Raw genomic sequence first — 19,698 nt, forward strand, 5'->3', positions numbered from 1 at the left:
GTTGTACAACTGAATGCTAGCATATAGATTCAGTCTCTGGGGTGTTATGGTACATCATAAAGGCAAGTTCCTTTATCAATGCAATTCCGAAATAGAAACGCAAGATGGCAACATTGGCACATTTAACTAGTATTTGACTGCCAATAATAGACGAAAGTCCTAAGTATGGTTTTTCAGTTCTGTTATTACTAAACAAGGTGATAATTTCCTTGTATTTTTTATGAATGTATACGAAGTCGAGGCATTTTGACCAGGAATCAATTACCAATTTGCTTAGAAATTATGGTATGCTTACAAATAGGGTACTTCGAATGTTTAGGAAGGTCATTCTTTAAATCTCGAGATGATTTTCCACCCAAGAATGATGATCATTATGATGTTAATGCTTTCCAAACAAAACAGTTCGTACATGCAGGCATATCCTTGGCGGCATATGTGAACAATGAAGAACTTCCTACTGCTACCACAAAGACGTCATCATCATCTAAAAAAAGAATCATGAAAAAAATCCGTACCTTTTGACCTAGGTTGCTTGATCCCTCTCTCGCCACCTGGCGTTGCTACTGTCATGTTCTTTCCTCTTATAGCGTTGCGAAGGAATATACTTTTTTTGCTTGCATGCATTCTATAAAAGATATTCCATTAACATTGGTGGTACCCTCGTAGGCTATCCTGTATGAATCCTAGCCTTTTGGGAGGGAGAACGAAAGTCGCGCCTGTGTAGGGTGTTCCTTTTACTACTACTCCCCCATCTCGCGTTCGTTTTCCTAGTGTATCTATCAGGGTGGATCAATGCTGGATTCTCTGCTTCATACAAACTCCTATCCGTTCGCTACACTCGCTTGCCTCGTACCCGGGGGCGCATCTATCAGCATAGATAGCCCTGCGCTGGCTCCAAGCGGGCCTTGAGGTAGATATGCTGTAGTTTGGAATACTGCGGTTTGGATGGTCAGGTTGGAAATGCCGGTGGTGTAAAAAGGTCAAATTAATATTTTCTCTCGTCGCACTGTTCTCGGCGGCTGCCAAGCTCGGTGCTTAGCGGCCTGTGAACACAAAATGTCGACCAGAACGCCATTGCCTACTGTGAATGAGCGTGATACAGAGAATGTAAGTATCCAATGTTCATTCTTCCCTATGGCTTATATTTTTCTAAGGACGATATTATTATTTTTTGCTAAGCTTGTGTGGTGATGCGTGTGAATGATAATAACGCTAAAATTGGGCTTGTCTATCGGTCAGCAAGCTAGCGGCATATCCTACTGGGGCAATGGGGATTTAGCTACCCATACTCTGCCATTGTCATTTTATAACGTTAGCTCATTTGAAATCGTTCGTCGGATCAAATTTGACGCATGCCATTGTAGACTATCATAGCCTACACATAAATATTAGTATGTGTAGTCACTAGAATTGGGCCATGTCTGCGTGGAAGACTGCGTTCTAAAGGATGTACTCTGATGCTTTCCGCTATCTATTTATGGAAACCGTAGCCTACAAATCAGATACAATGTTGCCTTATGTGTCTGTCGGTCCTCGCTGAATATAACAGCCACAGTTACACGGTATTTCAATTTCTGGAGGAGGCCGCTGTTAAAATGTGCCATAGCAGAGGACTATTGCTATTGTTAGCCTACTGCAACATTAGATCTAGACCATGTCCGCTTATCGATGATGGCATGCAGAGTTCAAACGCTGTGACTCCACTTTCATGGTAGGCCTGCCTAAGTGCGGGAAGAAATCCATCGCAGCAGGCCGTCTCCAAGTGCCTTGAATGATTATCGTCTGTCGTACGGTCGCTGATGACAAATTGTGAATGATGCATTTTGCTCTGGTGAAGAAAATGACCATGGCTTTAAGGTAGTTGTTACAGGTAGGCCTAGTTGTTACATCACATTTTTGAATTTTTAATTAATGATAGGCTATGTACCCATTCATTCTTTAAGATTATAACTCATAAATGCCTCATGAATTTAGTTCAACTGTCTTAACCCCAAATATAACCTTGTTTACTCCTGTTTGTAAACAATGTAATTGTTAAACACTATCCAAACATGGAACTATTATTTTGATCTCATGGAGGGTCAGTCTGCATCCACATAGCTCTGTCAATGAATTTTAAAATTGATTTCCCCAGCTCTATCCCTTCAGATGTGTACCAAAACAGTGCCCTGGTGCACGCTTTGTTATTGTTTGAAATGCAGATTTCTCATTTAAAGTGGAACTGACAGCATGTTAACTACTTTGCAGATATGAAACAAATCAAAATTCCATGACGTAGACGTAGAGTAAGGCATTGTTGTTAGAATAGATGGATGCAGTTCAATGCATGATTAATATAATTCACCAATACATTTCTCGTTAGTCCAACAAATGTTGATATGATGTTGTAAATTACAGCTGGCCTGGTACATTGTTTGCTTCCTCCAGCCATTCGGAGTGAACTGTTTCAATTGCTCAATATTTTGGACAAAAACGGACTAATGTAACGAAGGCTGGGAATGTCAATACAATCAAACTAGCAAGGGAAATGATCACAAGTCGTCATAACGTGGCTAATAGGCTAGCTAGTTTATCTATTCATGTAGCCATTTTTTTTGCAAGCTAAAAACATGGAGCATAACGTTAACAGCTGGGAGGATGTCATTGGAGGAGTGGTTGAGTGGCAGACTCTCCACCCTGGCTACAGCTAGAGATTCAGGTCGGACCTTGAACGACTGTTATCCACAGTTGGCATATATCTTAGTTGTCAATCAAATGTATTTGGCATCGATCAAATGGGCAGACAGGCAGACAAGTTCCCATTCAGTTGTCAAACGTAGGTTCGGACCAATGATGTACATAAACCCTGGATTGCTGATGCTATATATTGGCCATTGACAGGCTTTGAAGCAACCGGTCGGCCATATTGACACTCCCCAGTAGGCGCAGTCCTCCATAAGAATGAATGGAATTTTACAGTATTTCAATTAAATGTTTTTTAAGGCGAAATTACATATATTTAAGTTTTTTGTGTGGACAGTAACATTAGTAATCTCTAAAAAGTACTTTAATGAATGTTTTTTTTCTTTCGATTTTCATTTTTCCATGTTTAGCTCACATAATTTAAACATATGCATTAAGGTGTCTGTAATATAATAAATGTGGCAATGTAGACATTTATAAATGCATTTCTATAGCTTCCTAAATATTTTTTTACAAAGGTGGGGGAGTGCCAAGATGGAGGCACTGGCATCAACACAGCGCCCCCTGTCAGTCATCTAGTGTGAATATAAATTATTGGTTGGGACAAGCATGCATTTACATTTAAGTAATTTAAATGACGTTCTTATCCAGAGCGACTTACAGGAGTAATTAAGGTTAAGTGCCTTGCTCAAGGACACATCGACAGATTTTTCACCTAGTCGTCTCGGGGATTCGAACCAGCAATGTTTCAGATACTGGCCCAAATCTCTTAACCGCTAGGCTACCTGCTGCCTCTCAGGCAAGCTGCCGAAGGGCAAGCAGGTTACAATTCGCCTTTGTTTATCAGTGCAATTTTGACAGCCAACTACAAGCTGAAAAGTTTGAGAGGGCTTATCTACTGTTCCCTCACTTAGCTAATCTCTCTCTGGCTAACATTAGTTGTTGATCTTGTTGTTGATATAATAATATAATAATATGCCATTTAGCAGACGCTTTTATCCAAAGCGACTTACAGTCATGTGTGCATACATTTTTACGTATGGGTGGTCCCGGGGATCGAACCCACTACCCTGGCGTTACAAGCGCAATGCTCTACCAATTGAGCTACAGAGGACCATATACATATGCAACTGAGGGAGAGAGAGCCTACCTTTTCATGGTTGCTTGATCAATAGGACTGTAAAGTTCCCAAATGTAAGAGGACTCTCGTTGTATTTATATATTTGGAGAAATCCATTCAGGTGTATTTTGTGGCTTTTGGCGAATACTTTTTAATGATCTAAAGTTCCGCTGTTGCTACTGCCTGTAAACACACAGTCCCGTTCAAAGTGAATGATGGCAGGCCTGTGTGGCAAATGGCTTGTTTGCATATAGGCCTACTGAAGCTATGATTGGCTATGAAGTAGTCTGTGTAGACTACGGTCTTGGACAAGACAGATGCTTTTTTAAAATCAGGTTTTATTTACTGCAGTGTTTAGTAATTGTCCAAAAGCACGGCTGCTTTGGTTCCTACTCTATATTGCTATCGAATTTTCACAAATGCATTAATCTACGCCATTCCCAAACATTCTATAAATGTGTGAAAATGACTAAGTGCTCACTTGTCAGAAAATGTAAAATATGAACAGATGGTTTACAAGATTTTATGTTGCTAAAACGCTTTGTTGGATTTTAATAATGAAGCCAGTCAAGTTTTTGAACTGTGACTGAGAAAGGTGTTTGCGATTGTGCATGTTTATGAATGACTGTTGGGACAACGTGTAAAGCGTAATTCAGAGTCCACAGATGCAGAGACACGATAGTCCGGTGTCGCATTGTGACATAGCTTCGCGGCTCTGAGAAAACCGCCTGCGGGGAACGCACAGCTTGAATGCGCACCTCCCCAAAATTCCCAACCAACGCGGCTTCGCAAACGCAGCTTCTATTCATTTGAAAGGCAGTGCAGAGAATTAGAAAAGTTTGAAAGCCAATGGTCCAATATATCATATGAAGCAAAACTCATCATACCAGCTGTATTTCTGCCTGCTTGAACAGCGAATAGCTCAGATACACATGAACTTCACTCAGAGATGCACAAAAACAGTAACATTCAAAATGGGTGAATCTTTCCTTTTAGGCCTTCTAAACAGTAGACTGACTTGTGTGAATGAAGGTATTGTGGAGATTTTCTAAACTTTCAGAACCTTTCTGTCATTCTTTTGGAATGTCACATGACACGGTGGTTGTCAAATCAATTGATGTGGTGTGGTTCAAATTCGATGAATAGGCCTACAACTGGTAGAGGTCCACCTAGAACTGGGTCAGCAATATCTGCGGACTGCTGTTTTTGGTATTAATTTGGATACAAAATATCTACAGTCAACAATCAGTGGGCCATCAAAAAATGTATGTAGCAAATGCACCCCTTGACATTTTCACAAGCAAATAGGCCGAATACTTGATTGCTGTGATCTATGCACTGCTCATTGAATGAATGACATTCCATTCCATGAGTGCCACATGACTGTACATTTTTTTTTTTTAGTGAAGCTATACATCACTTCTATTATTATATTGTCTGTCTCTAGTCTGCTTATTGCCTCAATACAAGCTAGATTTAATGGCTGACTAATGAAATAAGTTAATACATTTAAGCATGGCATGCCAAATGGAAAAGGAAAGTGCTACTGCCCTTTCTCTGTGAGGTATTGATCCATGCTGTCAATGATATATTTTGAAGTCAGTAGGCTACAGTAGAACTGTGCATTCTTCTACACAGCTTTGTTGTTTGTGTTGCTATCATTCCATATGAATTTATTGGGACTAAAGCAGGTAAGAATTTAATCCTTGAAATACACATTCATTTCAAAGCGTTTCCTACATTGAGGTCAGCTAACGTTGAAAAGGCAGGCATCAAAAGCGTAGTTACTCTTGACCGATATCACGGTTCAGTTCTGTGTTATGTTTGAAATAACCATCTTAAGTCTGGGGAAAAAGCCAATTGAAAAAGGGAAAGAAATGCTTTACTTCATTTCTGATTCCAGAATGAGTTGTTTATCAACTTACTGTAAAATACTGCACTGAAAGATAATGGGTTTTGAAGACATGCAAGTTGACAGAACTGGGTCCTCTTTCCTCTTAACTGCAGTAGCAAGGCCGATTTCCATTACAATCCAGTTAAGTGCCCTATTACTTGACATTGTGTAATACCGAAAAAATAAATAGCAAATCACTGTCTTTGAATATTTTTGAATGTTCAGCGTAATAGTAGGCTAATGATTAGTATCTTGATATTGTGGTCTAAAGAATCAGGGCACTGTTCTATGTAGTGAAACATTGTGAATTCCTAAAGGAAATTATAACTGTATTCAAGACTGCTTGGAATAAGTTGGGGGGCATTTGCTTTTAGTTTGTGTTAAATCTTCTAGGAGAGCTTGTATTAGAGAGTAATGTGATTAAATGCAGGTGAAAAGTCTTTTGGACCTGTGTCGATGAATATCTGACCATTGCAACTTGTCTGGGCCAGGTCACTGTAGCTTGGCTGGCTTCAATACCCACCCCCCACATTGAATCAATGTAATGCATAAACTTGTGTGCCCTACATTCGCCACTTGTGTGCCCTGCATTCGCCAAATATCTTCCTCACTCCACATATTAAAATGTATATATTGAGATGGAAATAACCTCATCAAATATTTATCAAAAGCAGGACCGTGTTGCTAAGAATTGACAAATGTTTTTTGTTTTTTTCAAGTGCAAGGGCTCATAATTTTGTATCGCTGTATGGGATGTGTAAAGTTGCTTCCTGTGCATAAATGAAACCTTTGGTCTGCTACGCAAATTATGATAATAAATCAGAAGAACATTAACCTCTGGGGGGGAGGGGGGTTGCCCTTTCCATCAGATTGGCATAAAGAAAACCTCCATGTTGTGTGGTTTTAGGATGACTATCTTGCCTCTGCTGATGTCAGACCGCCCATTGTTGCCGCAGGCAATGCACTGCTACTAACTAACGACCCTCTGGGTGTAAGGAACCAGTAACTAGCCCTGTAAAAAAAGTGAGATTGAAAGAGAGCGGTGTTCACTGAAGCTTACCATATTACTGCTTGGCCTTTCAACAATTGCATAACAATCGTCAAGGGGTCTGAGAAAGGAGTGAGGCTTTCTAAGAGGCGGGCGGAGGGGTGGGCTAATGTACCTCTCTGGAATGCTGTGTCCAGGCAGTGCGCTCATTGTCACATAAACGCTGGAATTTTAGTGGTGTCATCGCTGTTCATAAAAAGCACCATAGATAGAGCATCTGGTGTGCCTACCTGCTTTCCAGGAATGGAAACTGAATCTACCGTTGGCAGACAGAGAAGAAACTCCTCAGTGACTTTCACTGCGGTCATCTGGATAGCATGAAAATAACAAAACCATGAACAGGTATTCTCATGTTTATTGTTAAGGGTTGGGTTTGTCAAGAGTCTTTACATTGACTGGCTATCTGAATGAAGTTCTTTCCCTGGGTTTTGTCTGATGTTAACAAATCTTACCAACCTCTAAACGTCACTTCAACCCCCCTAAATAATTCCTTCTCTAGTTGGCCGGTGAAAGGGGGATACCTAGTCAGTTGTACAACTGAATGCATTCAACTGAAATTTTGTCTTCCGCATTTAACCCAACCCGTCTGAATCAGAGAGGTGCGGGGGCTGCCTTAATCGACATCCACGTCATCGTCGCCCGGGGAACAGTGGGTTAACCGCCCTGCTCAGGGGCAGAATTACATATTTTGACCTTGTCAGCTCAGGGATTCGATCCAGCAACCTTTCGGTTACTGGCCCAATGCTCCTACCCGCTAGGCTACCTGTCGCCCCACAAGCGCAATAATTAACGTGAAAATGCACGCTTATGGCATTACTCAATTGTTTGCTGCCTAGGCCTATAGCTTGCTGTTAATTTGAATTAAGTGGACTGCTTTGTATCAGATTGTTGTAATTTTTTTTGCATTGCCCTCAACGTTGCAGAGAACTGCAGTTGCGTATTTTTACTAGCATCTTCTGCTTCCCAGGAACTGATTATTAGCGTTATAGCAATCTCTTTGAGACTGGGTGCAATGATGAAATGTAGGCCTACAGTGAAAAATGTTTCTCATAGAACAAATCTCTTTTTAACCGTTTGGTAAAAAATATTGACTCATAACCCCTTTGTGAAGAGAACATGGCTCTCAGTGGACATCAGAGTATGGCTAACTTTCTACAGCTCCTTTCAAATGAAATTACCCTTGGTCAGCTTAATTTACACAGAATAGTCCTCTTGGAATGAATCATAAACTGCAGACATTTCTTGAAATGTAACTATTTCATTTCTCATAAATTACACATCAGTCCATAGCCCTGACTCGTAAGGGTAAAGCAAGAAAAGGAACTGTCCCATTGGTGTCCTGTAAATGTGTTTATGATTGACAGTATGCACCCACTCCTGGCCCTGTTCCATTTAGATCACATTTGATGCATAGCAGAGTCACCTTGCAAACCTGTGGCACATATGGCAACGTTTATAGCTAGTGCCCGCAAGGGACCTGCAATGGTCGATACAGATCATCTTTGGCGCTGCATAAGCACAAGTGTTGCATACACTTACTAGTAGCCACTGGAGGCTCAGTTGGATGGAAACGTAAATAATATTGTCAAGTTTATCTACTTCAGTAGTTAATTAAGCTCAGATTCTGGTACGCTTATGTTAATTAGGGAAATTAGCATAAGTCGTAAAGCTAATTGCTTCACAGCTCAATGCATCTGACTCCCATTGTCAATGTTGCATTTGCATCTTAAACTAATTGATATGATAATACAAAAATGAATACCAGAAAAAGATTACCCTAAGTGCAGCAGATGATACAGCCCACATGCAACTCTAGCTTTTGGAAAGTCTCTGTGACCACGAACCAGACAAGTCGGTAGCTACAGTTGAAGTCTGAAGTTTAAATATAGCTTAGCCAAATACATTTAAACTCAGTTTTTCACAATTCCTGACATTTAATCCTAGTAAAAATTCAGTTAGCATCACCACTTTTATTTTAAGAATGTGAAATGTCAGAATAATAGTAGAGAGAATGATTTATTTCAGCTTTTATTTCTTTCATCACATTCCCAGTGGGTCAGAAGTTTACATACACTCAATTAGTATTTGGTAGCATTGCCTTTTAAATTGTTTAACTTGGGTCAAACGTTTCGGGTAGCCTTCCACAAGCTTCCCACAATAAGTTGGGTGAATTTTGGCCCATTCCTCCTGACAGAGCTGGTGTAACTGAGTCATGTTTGTAGGCCTCCTTGCTCGCACACGCTTTTTCAGTTCTGCCCACACATTTTCTATAGGATTGAGGTCAGGGCTTTGTGATGGCCACTCCAATACCTTGACTTTGTTGTCCTTAAGCCATTTTGCCACAACTTTGGAAGTATGCTTGGGGTCATTGTCCATTTGGAAGACCCATTTGCGACCAAGCTTTAACTTCCTGACTGATGTCTTGAGATGTTGCTTCAATATATCCACATAATTTTCCTTCCTCATGATGCCATCTATTTTGTGAAGTGCACCAGTCCCTCCTGTAGCAAAGCACCCCCACAGCATGATGCTGCCACCCCCGTGCTTCACGGTTGGGATGGTGTTCTTCGGCTTGCAAGCGGCCCCCTTTTTCCTCCAAACATAACGATGGTCATTATGGCCAAACAGTTCTATTTTTGTTTCATCAGACCAGAGGACATTTCTCCAAAAAGTACGATCTTTGTCCCCATGTGCAGTTGCAAACCGTAGTCTGGCTTTTGTGAATGGTGGTTTTGGAGCAGTGGCTTCTTCCTTGCTGAGCAGTCTTTCAGGTTATGTCGATATAGGACTCGTTTTACTGTGGATATAGATACTTTTGTACCTGTTTCCTCCAGCATCTTCACAAGGTCCTTTGCTGTTGTTCTGGGATTGATTTGCACTTTTCGCACCAAAGTATGTTAATCTCTAGGAGACAGAACGCGTCTCCTTCCTAAGCGGTATCACGGCTGCGTGGTCCCATGGTGTTTATACTTGCATACTATTGTTTGTACAGATGAACGTGGTACCTTCAGGCGTTTGGAAATTGCTCCCAAGGATGAACCAGACTTGTGGAGTTCTACAATTTTGTTTCTGAGGTCTTGGCTGATTTCTTTTGATTTCCCCATAATGTCAAGCATAGAGGCACTGAGTTTGAAGGTAGGCCTTGAAATACATCCACAGGTACACCTCCAATTGACTCAAATTATGTCTATTAGCCTATCAGAAGCTTCTAAAGCCATGACATAATTTTCTGGAATTGTCCAAGCTGTTTAAAGGCACAGTCAACTTAGTGTATGTAAACTTCTAACCCACTGGAATTGTGATATAGTGAATTATAAGTGAAATAATCTGTCTGTAAACAATTGTTGGAAAAATGACTTGTGTCATGCACAAAGTAGATGTCCTAACCGACTTTCCAAAACTGTAGTTTGTTAACAAAAAATCTGTGGATTGGTTGAAAAAACTAGTTTTAATGACTCCAACGTAAGTGTATGTAAACTTCCGACTTCAACCATCTGTCTGATCTGTGAGAGAAACAAAACAAGAGGTTCATAACGAATGCCCAGATACGGGTGGCAACAACAGTGGTCCCAGATAATGTGTATCCCAGTTTTCTGTCATTCTGCATGGTCAGACAGCTTATCAATGGAACCTTGAAGCCGGATGCCATTGTGGCATGCCTGCATTACGTCCTCAAAATTGACCACGTTTGAGGTTTGAGCTGGAGCAGTTGACTGGATTCATTTGATCAACGCTTCCCTCAGGGCCAAGGCAAGGGAGAAGATAATGTTGGTGAAATTACATAATGGAGTTATGGGAAGGAGTTTCCCCTACAGACATCTGCGTTCTAGGTGACATGAAGATGGTAAGGGAAGATGTCTGCTTTCAAAGCTCGGGAGGAATTGGCAAATGAATTCCCTCACGTCCTTGCAGGGCTACAGTTTCCTACTTTGTGAAGCTTAACCTTAACGTCACTGTCAAAATGAGCACAGGTAATAAGCTGATATGCAACCCTTGTGTGGTTTTGATATTGTTCAACAAGACCATATTCCTTCTCAAAATGTCCTCTTGAGTTCAGAGGTCAATAGATGTACAGTATATAGATATGCTGTTTGAAGTTTTAAATGAGCGTTTCACAGAAAGTCATGAAGGTCAAACCATATTAGTTCCCACAGTTGTTCTTGAAGTAGTCCCTTTTCAGATACATTTGTTTGAATCACTTTTCCACACTGGACAATCATTTTTCAAAACTTTGATTCTGAAATCCCCAAGAGGTGGAAACGAATAAAAAGCAACGCCAAAGTCAATGGACTTGACAAAGCTTCCTCAGTAGCTTAAATAAACTTCTCTTGCCCTCACAATGACCTTCAGTCTGTTCCCGTTAGACGAGCCTCTGCGCTAGGTGGATGTTGTAAGTCGCTCTGGATAAGAGCGTCTGCTAAATGACATAAATGTAAAATGTTGATTTTATGAGGTAATTCCTCAGTGCTCTAGCCCTCTGTCGTGTTTTGTGCGAGACAAACCCTGGCATTGAAAGGGAAGTGAGTCCACAGCTGGAGTGAGTCCTTGCCGTTGTTTCATTCATTCAGACCTGACACTGTCAATACTTGTCTTTCTCTCTCACACACACACACCTCCCTCTGTTTACTGCAGTAATAGACTCGGGTCAACCTCAGTTCAGGAAATAAATTAGTACAGTGTGAGACTGTGAGTAGGCTATATGTCACACTGAGTACAAGGGTACTCTGAGTAGAAGGGGGCGGCAGGTATCCTAGTGGTTAGAGCATTGGGCCAGTAAACGAAATGTCGCTGGCTCAAATACCCGAGCCGACAAGGTTAAAAATCTCTGTGCCCTTGAGCAAGGCACTTAAACCGAATTTACTCCAATGGTGCCGTACTACTATGGCTGACCCTGTAAAACAACACACTTCACTGCACCTATCCAGTGTCTGTGACAATAAAACATCTTATTTATTTATATATACACTGTTTTACAAGTGGTGACATGTGCCCGATAGCTTCCAATGACTGAGCAGTTTATTGACAATGTGACAATATTACTGCTGATGCCAGTGCTTGGATATACTCTCCCATCTGATAGTGAGCTGGAGGTAAAGATATCTTTTCAACTTTCACTTTCAATTGCAGTCTTCTTTGCTTTCTTTTCAAAGCCATTTTGTTGACTGAGAATACCCAAGTGTTGACCTGCTTCAGAGCTAGAGCAAATAAATGTTTTATGCATCCTCTGTTCAAATGTAGTTTTATGTTGATTATTATCAGTGCAGGCAATATAATGATAAATCAAAGGCAAGTTTAATCTTGGCCAACTTGTTTTTTAGGCCTTTTGAATGATTGAATAATTTTATAGTCGAATTTAAGGCAGCTTCTTTACACAACATGCCACTTGTCAGGAAGCCCTGCAGTTTACTAGGACAGGTACAGTTAGGTAGCTGAGAGTAGATAGTAGGAATTCTCATATAGGATCAGGTCCCCCCTCTTATTCATTTTGATATAAAAGACCAAACTGATCCTAGATCAGGGACAATATCCATAAAGTGTCTCAGATTAGGAGTGCTGATATAGGATCAGTTTTGCCTTCTAGAAGATAATGGATAAGATTATAAGAGCCGGTGGGACCTGATCCTAGATCAGCATTCCTACTCTTAGATGCTTTATGAATACAGGCTCAGGAGTGAAGGTAGCAGGACCTGAGCGCTTCATTTTGCCTTTAGTGATCAGACCGTTGAGTGGCAGACGAGGAAGGAGAATTCAGAAAAATGTGTGTTACAAAACACGATGCTTCGTTGCTAGGGCTTAGCGAGCCATGCGAGCGTGAACGAGCAAGTTGAGCAGAAATAAGTGGCGAACGGCTAAAAGCAAGGGCAAACACCAAAAATGCCCCTAACCCCCATTCAGAAGGTAGCCAACATGAACTATCTGGATGGAAAAAAGCAACAACGGGCACTGGTGCCGTGTAATGGGCTGATTTGAAAAACCATCCATCAAACATCTGTGATTAATTAGACTAAGTAAAGGAGTAATAATAATACTGTAATGAAACGAGAGGAAGTTTGGTCTGTGAAACCTCAACGTTCTGGTCGGTTATTATAATAGCAGTATACAGTATAATACTATCATTATGATAATATTGTTGATTATAATAGTTTGCCACAGTGTTAAGCATTTCCCAACTTTACCTATTTTGTTGACTATTTATCAGTCTGTTTGTATAATGATATGCTTTCCATTTTTATTGAAGGGCTGTCCCTCATCTATCCCTCTTTGTTTATCATATTTTTTTCTTGGTTGATTGTAAATGGTAGCCCACATATGGAGGTGACTAGTAGTGTGTTGATATTGCTCACAAATTAGCCCACAACTGCACAAGGCTCCTGCCAAAGGATGGATAAAAAAAACCAATGACAGCGCTCCATCTCTCTATGCTGCTGTCTCTGTTAGTTATGCAGCCCCACCTGTTTGTATGTTTTCAAGGAATTACCTATTATATGCAATTCATCACTCCCCTTCTGAAGTAGACACTCCTGGACAACACCCCACAAATTTGATTTTACGACCCTCCCTTCTGTCGGCAGTCGCTAAATGATGTGTGAGCTCTGCCCACCACCGTCCCTTTCCCATCTGCCGTAACGAACCGCGTCGAGGCAAACGGTTAATAGCTAACAGCAACTCCTGCGTTTGGCCCAAGGCCACAGCCATTTTTCTCCTCTCCAGATAGTGCGTTCGGACAGTATCCCCCTCATCAATCTACACACAATACCCCATAATGACAAAGCAAAAACAGGTTTTTAGAAATGTTTGCACGTATTTAAAAAAGGGAAATCACATTTACATAAGTATTCAGACACCCTTTACTCAGTACTTTGTTGAAGCACCTTTGGCAGCGATTACAGCCTCGTCTTCTTTGGTATGACGCTACAAGCTTCGCACACCTGTATTTGGGGAGTTTCTCCCATTCTTCTCTGCAGATCCTCTCAAGCGCTGTCAGGTTGGATGGGGAGCGTCGCTGCACAGCTATTTTCAGGTCTCTCCAAAGATGTTCGATCAAGTTCAAGTCTGGGCTCTGGCTGGGCCACTCAAGGACATTCAGAGACTTGTTCCGAAGCCACTCCTGTGTTGTCTTGGCTGTGTGCTTAGGGTCATTGTCCTGTTGGAAGGTGAACCTTCACCCCAGTCTGAGGTCCTGAGCGCTCTGGAGCAGGTTTTCATCAAGGATCTTTCTGTACTTTGCTCCGTTCATCTTTCCCTCGATCCTGACTAGTCTCCCAGTTCCTGCCGCTGAAAAACATCCCCACAGCATGATGCTGCCACCACCATGCTTCACCGTAGGGATGGTGCCAGGTTTCCTCCAGACGTGATGCTTGGCATTCAGGCCAAAGAGTTCAATCTTGGTTTCATCAGACCAGAGAATCTTGTTTCTCATGGTCAGAGTCCTTTAGGTGCCTTTTGGCAAAGTCCAAGTGGGCTGTCATGTGCCTTTTACTGAGGAGTGGCTCTGTCTGGCCACTCTAACATAAAGGCCTAATTGGTGGAGTGCTGCAGAGATGGTTGTCCTTCTGGAAGGTTCCCCCATCTCCACAGAGGAACTCTGGAGCTCTATCAGAGTGACCATCGGGTTCATGTTCACCTCCCTGACCAAGGACCTTCTCCCCCTATTGCTCAGTTTGGCCGGGCGGCCAGCTCTAGGAAGAGTCTTGTTGGTTCCAAATGTCTTCCATTTAAGAATGATGGAGGCCACTGTTCTTGGGGAACCTCAATGCTGCAGAAATGTTTTGGTGCCCTTCCCCAGATATGTGCCTTGACACATCCTGTCTCGGAGCCCTACGGACAATTCCTTCAACCTCATAGCTTGGATTTTGCTCTGACATGCACTGTCAACTGTGGGACCTTTATATAGACCAGTGTGTGCCTTTCCAAATCATGTCCAATCAACTGAATTTACTACAGGTGGACTCCAATCAAGTTGTAGAAACATCTCAAGGATGATCAATGGAAACAGGATGCACTGGAGCTCAATTTTGAGTCTCATAGCAAAGGGTCTGAATACTTATGTAAATAAGGTATTTCTGTTTTTTATTTTTAATACATTTGCAAAAATGTATAGAACCCTGTTTTCACTTTGCCATTATGGGGTATTGTGTGTAGATTGAGGAACATTTATTTAATCAATTTAAGAATAAGGCTGTAACGTAACAAAATGTAGAAAAAGTCAAGGGGTCTGAATACTTTCCAAATGCACTGTATATTACATTCAGTTAGTGTTTACAATGGCGGGTCATGGGTCATCTTGTTTATTCTATCATTACCATAATTTACTTCCTTGTGTCCCCAAGTACGACAGTGCTGCCCTATCTTTTAGGCAAGGTTTTCCTGCGCCAATTACATCGGGACAAACACTCACACAGTCACCAGTGATACATTACTCCAGTGAGAGACAAAAGCAAATGGGCGTAACGGGTAGGGACCTAACTGAACCTTTCGCTTGTAAAATGTTTTCCATAGCAAATCGTTTTGCTAGGGTGTGCACTAATGAATGCACCCCAGCATTGGCAGCCTGGGTACAGGAACGTCTAGGTGAATTGGTGTTTTATTGTACAGCTGTTTGCCACAACATATTTTTTCACTTGGACATCTGTGTCCTTAGAGTTGTTAACAAGAAATGTAGCTAATCACGCTAACTAACGTCTGTTTTAGATGGTAGGTCTGGGCTTCTAGGGTTGAAATGATATGGAGAATATGTCTGACTCTGTAAAACTTAATTGCAATCAGGAGCTGATTTTGTTCCGACTTCAACCAAACTACAACTAAAATAAGGTGAATGGCAGTACTACCAAAGTGCTAGAACTACAGCGGATGAATGTGAATTCAATGTGGTGCAAGGAGAAGTATGGTCATTACAAATATCTGCGCTTCTCGGCAGCTTAAATGTACTTTAACAATTGTTACAGGGCTAATCCCTGACACTCCTTCCCTGTTACATTATCATGAAGCCATTGGCATAATATTGTGTAGTTAATCATATTACTATTTCATAATTTGATCGTGCAGTATTTCAGTATACTACAATCCCACGGCTTATGTATACAGTACAGTGACATTCAATCAAGCTGAAAAAGGCTTCACATTACGGTGGCATCAGTCCATCATAATGTGAAGACCAGAGTCACACAATCTGAATTCATCTGTAATAGGAACTGTGTGTTGAGAGGTTTGTGCCCAGTAGCAATGTCTTTATCGGGGGAAAGAAACATCTAGAAACTCCATGTACTTGCTATTGGGAAGATGGTGGTGGGAAGAAATGTGGACTTTTGGAAACGAAGGAGATGTGTAGTATACACACTGGATAGTACTGTATGTTGGCCTACCTACTACATTGATGTATTAATGTCTATGAACTACTATCAATGTGTCACTAACAAACACATGGGTCACTAATTCCTGTGGTTGCTAAAAAGTTATTTGTCCGATATTGTCAAGGAGGTTAAGGCGTCACACATGGGCCACCTCGGAAGTAGACGCTGACACCTAAATTCTTGCTACGCGTGCCATGGGTACAGCTGACAGGGTTTCAAAGTAAACAGTCAGATCACATATCCAGGTAAGATACGAGGTCAACAAGTTGAGCTCCAGTAACTCACATTTTTGGGCCCAAATTATTGCGACCTCACCCTGTGAAAAAGGTGTTAGAATCAACAGCCAGTGTTTACTTTTTTATTTGGGGTTATGACAGTCTTAAAATTCAGTATGGTTTGAAGTGGATTGAAATGCATCGGAGATATTGGGAAGTTCAGGGAAGATCGTCACTGATCTGTGTAGAAAAGAACATCATTACTTTCAATGTGATACATTTTAAGTCTCTAGATAGGTTTCCATGCAATTGGCGACATATTTTTATGCGAATGCTCTAAAATCTGCATAAAAACAATGTGTATTTTCCCACCAGAGATGTTTCCATCAAATTGACTTGTTGCGGATTAAAGGCTGTGCGTGATGACGTAGTTCACATAAAAATAACATTTTCAACTCTACTGATGGTTTTGTCACTAAAATGTTGCGTTATAGGCTATAGTGAATGTGCCAAAAGAGCAAGATTATTTGTATTTGTCAAACGGAAGCCAAGCATCGATCATCCTGTCACCAGAATAAGACCCACGATATTTATTGGAAAGGAGCCTGAAGCTCTTCACTGTTCAATTTCACCACCCTGTGAAGTTCATCATAACTTATTTCATCAGTAGCCTAATAAACTGCATGCTTTCCCGAGTTGTAGTGGGAGAACCACACAACATATCACATGACTTCAAGTTTACTTTAATTTTATGGTTACTATAATCAATATTTGCGCATTAAAAGCGTTTCCACTGCCATTTCTCGCATAATTAATTTTACCGGCACAAAAAGATCCCACCTTGTCTAACTTATTTGTTTTGTCGACATTTGGAAAGTTTACAGTAAATTTGCTGTTTCCGTCAGGCCTGTCGTGATATTTATTATCTGACGTACTTTACTGGATGGAAACCTGGTTTATGTAGCAGATATAGTATCGCTAGCTGTTTAGCTTTGTGACTGTGATGAAGAGACTTTGATGTTGCCATAGGTTTGAATCAGGCCTACTCCCCTTTGACACAACCTCTCTATCGTTCCGCACTTTCATCCTCTATCTGTTCAATAAAATAAAAAAACTGACACGTTACATTCTTACAGCACACTTCTGTGGAGGGCTACCAGGAGCCCCCAGCCCCGCCGGCCAAGTCGGGGAGTCGGCACAGCCTGCCGAGATGTCGGAACTCTGTGTCGTCCACGACGGAGGAGCAGCCACACATCGGGAACTACCGGCTGCTCAAGACCATTGGCAAGGGGAACTTCGCCAAAGTCAAGCTGGCCCGGCATATACTGACAGGACGAGAAGTAAGTTTCCTCCATTATGAATTTGCCGCTGTCAAATCAAATCAAATCAAATCAAATTTTATTGGTCACATGCGCCGAATACAACAGGTGCAGACATTACAGTGAAATGCTTACTTACAGCAGTTTAGCAGTTTGCAGTTTGGTCTTTTGGTTGTGATTCCTTTTCATTTAGGACTGATTACTTCGACAAAGATTAACCCAGGCGTAACCAGGGTCTGGGAAAACAACTGTTGATGTTTTCAAATTCAATGTTGCTAAAGTTACTTATACTGAACATAAATATTAATGCAACATGTAAAGTGCTGAAATTAAAGATCCCAGAAATGTTCCATAAGCACAAAAAGCTTATTTCTCTCAAATGTTTTGCACAAATTTGTTTACATCCCTGTTAGTGAGCATTTATCCTTTGCCAATATAATCCATCCACCTGACAGGTGTGGCATATCAAGAAGATGAATAAACAGCATGATCATTAGACATGTGCACCTTGTGCTGGGGACAATAAAAGGACACTCTAAAATGTGCAGTTTTGCCACACAATGCCACAGATATCGCAGGTTTTGAGGGAGCATGCAAATGGAATGCTGACTGCAGGAATGTTTCACCAGATCTGTTGGCGGAGTATTCATTTCCCTTCCATAAGCCAACGTCGTTTTAAAGAATTTGGCAGTACGTCCAACCGGCCTCACAACCGCAGACCACGTGTAACCACGCCAGCTCAGGACCTCCACATTCGGCTTCTTCACCTACAGGATCGTCTGCGAGCAGCCACCCTTGACAGCTGATGAAACTGAGGAGTATTTCTCTGTAATAAAGCCCTTTTGTGGGGAAAAACTAATTCTGATTGGCCCCTGCCCAGTCGTTAAATCCATAGATTAGGGCCTAATGAATTTATTTAAATGGACAGATTTCCTTATATGAACTGTAACTCAGTAAAATCGTTGAAATTGTTGCATGTTGCGTTTATATTTTTGTTCAATATAGATTCCCCACTACAGACAATTAGAACAGATAATCAAATGGTTTACGACAACACTGGCATTGAAATGTTACTCGATTGAGTTAGAAACACAGCCTTCAAATATTTCTAAGACTGTTCCACAACTGACGGCCCAGAGGTGATAAAAAATAAATATTTATTTATTTTTATATGGCCCCCCCAAGTTTTCTGAGCAAAATATAATAAGAATTTGTTGGACATAGGACTGTAAAAACACCAAATCAGCTCCAAGTGATTTTAATTTTGAAAGTCTTTTCCAAAGTATTCCAATGTATAATAGAGAGATATATGTGATTGTACACAAATGTAAGCAAGGTTTGAAATGATTATGTTTTAGTCAAATATTATCTGTTTATAATTTATTTGTAATTATGTTCCTGACCGTCTGCTGAAGAAACAATTGGCTGAATCTAATTGATGATCCCTGTTCTAAAAGGTCATGTTGATTCTATCTCTTGAGTGTTTTATTTGAAATGCCTAAACAGAAAATAACCCAGTTTCCGTTATTTCGAATTGGTCTCACGCGTGGCATGTCAAGTTTGCTATTGTTATTGACCTTGTTGAAATTTGCATCATTGTCTGTCTTGTTTGGTACACATGGAGATATTTAGACATTGGATTCATGCCAATAGCTTGGCGATTATTTGTAAAGAATCAACAGAGGTGGGGAGTTCCTAAAGTTTTTACATTGTTTGCATGTCCAAATTTCTCTGGATTTTTGCTTTATGGGCTCAAAAAGACTGAGTGAACTACAGTACCAAAGTACTGTCCCATATCTCTATGAAAGCAGATGTTAAAGGAAAATCTGTTTTTCTGACCTTAAAAGTAGTTTAACAAACACTAACACATTGTTGGCAGAATAGATGGATGCAGTTCAATGCATGATTAAAATAATTCACCGATACATTTCTTGGTAGTCCAAAAAATATTGCTATCAGGTTGTAAATCACAGCTGGACTGGTACATTGTTTGCTGCCTCCATTCGGGATGCACTGTTTTAGTTTCCATTACTCAATATTTTGGACAAAAACTGACTAATTTAACTAAGG

The 19,698-nt window shown here is 40.9% G+C and overlaps 1 protein-coding gene across 2 annotated transcripts in view; it reads left to right on the forward strand.

Moving 5' to 3' along the window:
• The first annotated feature begins 602 nt into the window (after positions 1-602).
• Positions 603-19,698, forward strand: part of LOC311131404 (serine/threonine-protein kinase MARK1-like) — an 82,565-nt gene continuing 63,469 nt past the window's right edge. For both annotated transcript variants that reach the window (XM_084164367.1, XM_084164368.1), the window contains exons 1-2: positions 603-1,107; positions 17,446-17,649. In XM_084164367.1, the coding sequence (XP_084020493.1) occupies positions 1,057-1,107; positions 17,446-17,649 (255 nt within the window). In that variant the 5' untranslated portion in view covers positions 603-1,056. The remainder of the gene's footprint in view (positions 1,108-17,445; positions 17,650-19,698) is intronic.

The sequence above is a fragment of the Coregonus lavaretus genome (genome assembly GCF_964263955.1).
Source record: "Coregonus lavaretus genome assembly, chromosome: 6".
Classification (NCBI taxonomy): Eukaryota; Metazoa; Chordata; class Actinopteri; order Salmoniformes; family Salmonidae; genus Coregonus; species Coregonus lavaretus.